At 39.0% G+C, this 6,422-nt stretch overlaps 1 protein-coding gene across 1 annotated transcript; it reads right to left on the bottom strand.

The window, feature by feature from the left end:
• Positions 1–2,899: 2,899 nt before the first annotated feature.
• LOC107776558 (secreted RxLR effector protein 161-like) lies at positions 2,900–3,334 on the bottom strand. The gene has a single exon (XM_016596474.2). The coding sequence runs from the start codon at positions 3,332–3,334 to the stop codon at positions 2,900–2,902; it is 435 nt and encodes a 144-aa protein (XP_016451960.2).
• Positions 3,335–6,422: the final 3,088 nt, after the last annotated feature.

Genomic DNA, 6,422 nt, shown 5'->3' with positions numbered 1-6,422 from the left:
CCACCAATTGTAGAGTACCTGGTCCTCTATGAGTTTCCACTGAAAATACTAATGAACCAAACTATATAGAGATCTAGTACTATATTAGTTCCCATAGTACTAACTACTGAACCAGTATGTAAATGAGACACGGGATTTTTACGTGGAAAAATCCCAACTCAAGGGGACAAAAACCATGACCTACTCTGGTAAGATTTCAACTTCACTAACTTGTAAACACCTATTACAAGCCACTTTGTAATGACTCCATTACAAAAAATTCAACTCAACTAACTTGTGATACTCTTACCACAAGCCACTCTGTCACTCTCGAGCTACAAAGACTTTAATCACTCTAACTTGTAACAACACTTATTACAACCTACTTTGTAATAACTCTATTACAAAGACTTAATCACTCACTAACTTGTAACAACTCTAAGCCACTTTGTAATAACTCTATTACAAAGACTTCACAACTCGACTAACTCTAGCCAAGACACAAACACTAGCACTTGAAGGAATATCACCAAAAATGCTCAAGTTTTTCGTCTTGTGCCTTGCACCAGGTTGATATACTACAAAAGACATCACCATGGTGCTGTCAATTCATAATGGTGATGTCAATTCTTGGTTAGTACATGCCTCTTCCCTATGGGAACCTAATCTGGTTCTTGTGAATCTAAAGGCACACTGCCCATATTATCTTGAGTTGATTAATCTTGATAATGATTGTACCAGGCATACTTCAGGTCCTTTATCTGGTTCTATACAGAAAGTTTGTTAGATCATCAAAACATAGATTAAAAGACCTTAAGCCCATCAATTTCCCCATTTTTGATGATGACAAACTTTTAACATCAAAGACTATTTAACTTAACTAGATAAGGTACGAGCAACCGCATATGTTCCCCCTGACTCTATGCTTCCCTCTTAATTACTTGCTACAATTTTAGTTTAATAGATTCTTCCCCCTTTTGGCATCAACAAAAAGACACAGTTAGACAAAACGACATAAAGAAGTCTAACAAATCCTGCTCATGCCACATATGTGCACACAATATGATAGAAAAGAGAAGCAAAAAGGAAAACAAGCATTGTACAAGCAAAAGAAGTGTTGTTTCATTGATAAGAAATTAGACTGTTTCAACAGGAGCAGCAACGGTGAAATCCGACGTGCCATCACAAAAAGATAAACAAAAAGAAAACAACAACCACAAAAACATCAAAGCAAAAGATAACTAGCCACTAAGAGGATCCTAGGGGGCACTAGAAGAGGGAGGATTGGAAGAAGAAGCAGCAGTGGTTTTGAGAACCAGGTCCATGCGGGTATTTGCAGACAACTGTTAGTCAAGCAGTTTCTCCCGTAGGTTCTCCACTTGTTGCCTACTCATACCTGCCATCTCCGAGATTGTCGGGCCAAACGTGCGACCTCTCAAGACTTTTCTGAGTTCTCAAACTCTCCTGCCCAAGGTTATCACTTGGAATGGTCTTCATTAATGAATCAGGTCCTCCCACAGTTTCCTACTTTTGTTTTCTAGACATTTCAACAATCTTCTCATTCCTTCGTGCAACAGCCACACTATGTCACATTCAAACAAATTTTTCTCAACCACAAACTTTTGGACTTTTGTAGATCTTTTCACTAAGGAACTAGGTTCCGCCACAACATCTTTATCAACCTTAACAACTGGAATGTGTTTGTCAGCCACAACTTCACCCTATTTCATCAACCTCTACTTCTTTTTCTTAATACTCTGCTTACTCTTCTACAAGGCAGATTCATAAGCCTCTTTCTTCTGCAACCTCCTGGTTTGTTTCAGTTGAAAGAGAATCAGGTTCTTCAATAGGTTTTTCTGTGATAGTGTCATGAGCCGGAGACTCGAAAAGCACCAGAGTCCTTTCATCCCCTTAGAATAGAGTTTCTTCCCCCCTGAGATTCAGAAGAAGAAAGAGAAGTAGGGTTTGTAACATATGGAAGTGAAACAGGGTTTAACGGAGGGGTAGAGGTGACTGGAGATAAAGAGTAGAGGTGACTGGAGATGAAGAGGAAACTGATATGAGTACAGTAGTATTAGGGTTATTAAAGAAGTGGGTTTCTGGTGGTGGTGTTAAGGGAGGTGGAGATGTGGAAGTGGTGTCAATGGCAGGAGAAGGAGATGATTGTTCGTTGGCCATGGTGAGAGAAGTGGTAGAAAGTTTTGAAGGAAAAATTTAAGAGATGCAAAGGGAGATAATTGTTCAGAACTGCTGGGAGTGTGAGGGTCTTATGGAAGAAAACTCTAATGATGTGAGGGGAGAGGAATGGGTTTTGAAGAGTTTTGAAACAACAACAGGTTTGTGGGAATACGTAATGCGTAGAGGAAGTGAAAGGATTTGAGAGACAAGACGTATTATGCAGACTCTAAAAATTCAGATGATATGGCAGTTGAATTAATTTTGCTATCCTTTTGAATAAGCATGCGAAAAACACATCACTACTAACCTGTGGTATAGGAACTAGGTTTCTGACCTGTTTTTGTAAAAGGGTTTTGCAACTCTCCTCTGAAGTTCAACATTGTACCTTTAGCTTCTATGATCATCATGTGTGTTTACCTGCAATGGTATAGATGTGAGTTAGGCCTAGTCAGAAAATACTTTAGCCAATTTTACCTTAGTGTGACTATCATAGCCATGTCAGCATAACCAGGTTCTCAATTAGGTTTAAGTAACCTCAGTGCCATCATGTTTCTCAAGGTGATCCCTGCTCAAAGCTTTGGTGAAGATATCTATAATTTAATCTTATGTGCAACAAAATCTTATACAAATAAGACCTTTTTTCCACATTGTTCCTGAGAAAATGGTATCTGACATCAATGTGCTTGGTTTTCTTATGTTGAACCGGGTTCTTTGCCATGTTTAAAGCACTGGTGTTGTCATATTAAAGCGCTACACAATCAATATATACACCAAAATCTTCCAATTGTTGCTTGATCCATAGTGAATGAGCACAGCACGAGGCCATTGCAACATATTCTGCTTTAGCCGTTGAGAGAGCTACTGAGTTTTGTTTCCTTGTACCCCTTGAGATAAAACATGATCCAAGAAAATGAGCTATTCCAAATGTGTTTCTCCTGTCCACCAGATAGCCTGCATAATCAGCGTCAGCATAACCAATAAGGTTGAAATTTTCACCTGAAGGATAGTCCAAAACCAGGTTCTGTGTGCCCTTAAGATATCTCAGAATTCTCTTAGTAGCCTTCAGATGAGATTCCTTAGAATTTGATTGGAATCTTGCACATAATCCCACACTAAACACAATGTCTGGCCTGCTGGCAGTAAGGTAGAGTAGAGATCCAATGATTCCCCTATACATTGTTTGATTTGTAGGTTATCTAGAATCATCCATGTCCAGCTTAGTAGCAGTAGCAATAGGGGTATCGGTCACCTTTGATGCTTCCACATCAAACCTTTTTCAAGAGTTCTTTGATGTGTTTCTGCTGACTGATGCACATTCACTTTATGGACTGCTTCACTTGAAGATCTAGGAACACATTCAGTTTCCCCATCATACTCATTTTAGACTCACTTCCCTTGAGTTTAGCAAATTCTTCACATAATAAGTTAGTTGTAGCTCCAAATATGATGTCATCCACATAAATCTGAACAATGAATAGGTTCCTTCCTCGTCAAAGTCAATGTATTGTCAATCTTTCCTCTTGTGAAGCCATTTTCCAAGAGAAACTTGGATAGTCTCTCGTACCAAGCTCTAGGGGCCTGTTTTAATCCGTATAATGCCTTATCCAATTTGAATACATGTTCAGGATGTACATGACTTTCAAAACCTGGAGGTAGCTTGATATAGACTTCTTCCTTGAGAAAACCATTCAGGAAGGCACTCTTCACATCCATTTAGAATAGGGTGAATTCCATATGTAAAGCAAATGCAATGAGGATCCTAATAGCTTCCATGCGAGCTACTGGGGAAAAAGTTTTATCATAATCGATCCCTTCCTCCTAATTGTATCCTTGGACAGCAAGCCTTGCTTTGTTCCTTGTAGTATTTCCATGTTCATCCAGCTTATTCCTGAATAACCACCCGATCCCTATGATGGTTCTGTCTGAGGGTCTAGGTACCACGAGTCATACCTTGTTTCTTTCAAATTGATGTAGTTTCTCTTGCATTGCAATGGATTTCCCTGCACTCCTTGTTCTGTTACTTGTGGAGTGCCTTGCACTGCATCTCCAACTCTTTCTTCAGCTTTAGTAGTAGTAATTGAAGTATCAGGTTTCTCTTGAGAAGTGGAAGAGGATGTTGCATTGTATTCACCTGTCTCCTTCATCTGACTTATCATATTAGCCTTCCCATTTGAAACATCAGATATTTCCCAAGGACCAAAAGTGGTTCATTGTGTTGATCATCATGGTTTCTTCCTTTGTTAGAGGAGGGTGTCTCGTTGAATAGCACATGAACACTTCCTTCCACACAGTGTGCTATTTTGTTGTAGACTTTGTGGGCTTTGCTTTGAGGGGAGTATCCTAGAAGGATTGCTTCATCGCTTTTTGCATCAAACTTCTCAAGTTGGTCCTTCCCGTTGTTGAGAACATAGCATTTGCATCCAAAGATTCTTAGATAAGTTATCTTTGGTTTTCTTCCATTGAGCAGCTCATAGGGGGTTTTGTTTAGAAGGGACCTGATCATATTCACCAAGTAGCAAGCAGTGTTTATTGCTTCTGCCTAGAAATTTTTGGCGATTCCATTGTCAATGAGCATTGTCCGTGCCATGTCTTCTAGAGTTCTGTTCTTTCTTTCAATAACACCATTTTGCTGTGGAATCCTTGGTGCTGAGAAGTTGTAAGTGATCCTATTTTTGTTACAAAACTTCATCAAATTTGGCGTTGTCAAATTCTTTCCCGTGGTCAGATCTGATGCATGCTACCTTCAATTCCATCTTCACTTGGATCTTCTTGAAAAAGGCCACAAATACCTCGAAAGTATCATCCTTTGTTCTAAGAAACAGTATCTAGGTGAATTTTGAATTTGTCAGACCACGAACCAGGTCTTTCTGAATCAATTTATTCAGAAGTGAGAAGCTTGCATGCCCGAATCTTCTATGCCAAATTTCTGTGTCATCATCAACTGACTTCAAGCATCTTATATCACTAGCTTGTAGATATTCAAAGTCAGCAATGTAGATGTTCTTGTATCTTTTGGCTACTAGGACCACTTCGCCAGTTACCAGATTAGTAATTGTGCACACTTTAGACAAGAACTCTACTTTGCTCCCTTTATCACAAATTTGAGAGACACTCAAGAGACTGTACTTCAGGCCATCCACATAGTACACGTTCTCAATTGAGTGTGAAAGAGACTTTCTAACCTTTACGACACCGAGAATGTACCCTTTTTTTCATTTTCAAAGGATACATTCCCTCCCTGTAGGGCTTTCAATAAGAGAAAATCCATGGTGTTTCCAGTCATATGCTTTGAGCATCCACTGTCCTTAATCCATTGTAGTCCACTTCCTCTCACTATTCCTTGCACATATAAATTATGGGTTAGATTTAGGAATCCAAACTAGTTTGGGTCCCTTGTAATGAGAAAAGGGATGAATAAGAACTTTTCTAGTCCATGCAGGCAGCATTCGTTTTTTGCGAGTGGTACCTGGTCCCTCTTTAGTAGTCATTTTTTAAGCAAACACTTTGTTTTTTTGTACAGACAGAACCCTGGCCTGGTAATTTCTTTGAAGTGCCCATTGTTTTCATAGTGGGTACAAAGCCAGTTATCAGGAATTGTGACATACTTGCTGTGAGGGTTGTAAGGAGTTTTCTCCTTTTGGAACCCGATTCCCTGCTTGTTTCCACTATTATTGAAGTACATGGCTGTGACAGCATCTGAGGACCAGGTGCACTTGAGAGATTTCTCAAGATTAATTATTTCATTCTTCAATTCAGCTTGAAGCTGCCTATTTTTCTCGAGTTCACCACATAGGCTAGTTCTCACATCATTTAATTCTTTTTCAAGTTTGATGTGTGTCTCACTAGCTACTCCCTTCCCTTTTCCAATACTTACATGTCTATATTCAGATTTGAGTCCCTCAATGGTTTCCTCTAGATCTGTGATAACCACCAAAAAGTCATCCCTTGCTTGCTCAGCATCAGCAATTTTCTCTTCTAGGGCATTCTTTTCTTTGCTTAGGTTTTTTATGGTTTCTTTCAAGTTAACAACCACTACCATCATGTCATCTCTCTCATTTTCTACACTATTTATTTTTTTAGTTAGAGCTTCCTTTTATTTTTCAAGATTAGCTATGGTCTCATTTAAATCCACCATACAGACCACCAGATCATCTCTAGATTGTTTAGCATCTCCTAGCTCTATGGTTAGTGCTTCCTTATCATTATCAAGACTATAATATGCATCAATTAAAACAGTTAATAGACATATCAATTTCTTAGAAGAG

Source organism: Nicotiana tabacum, chromosome 22 (assembly GCF_000715075.1).
Source record: "Nicotiana tabacum cultivar K326 chromosome 22, ASM71507v2, whole genome shotgun sequence".
NCBI classification, from domain to species: domain Eukaryota; kingdom Viridiplantae; phylum Streptophyta; class Magnoliopsida; order Solanales; family Solanaceae; genus Nicotiana; species Nicotiana tabacum.
This window is presented reverse-complemented; position numbering and strand designations above follow the sequence as displayed.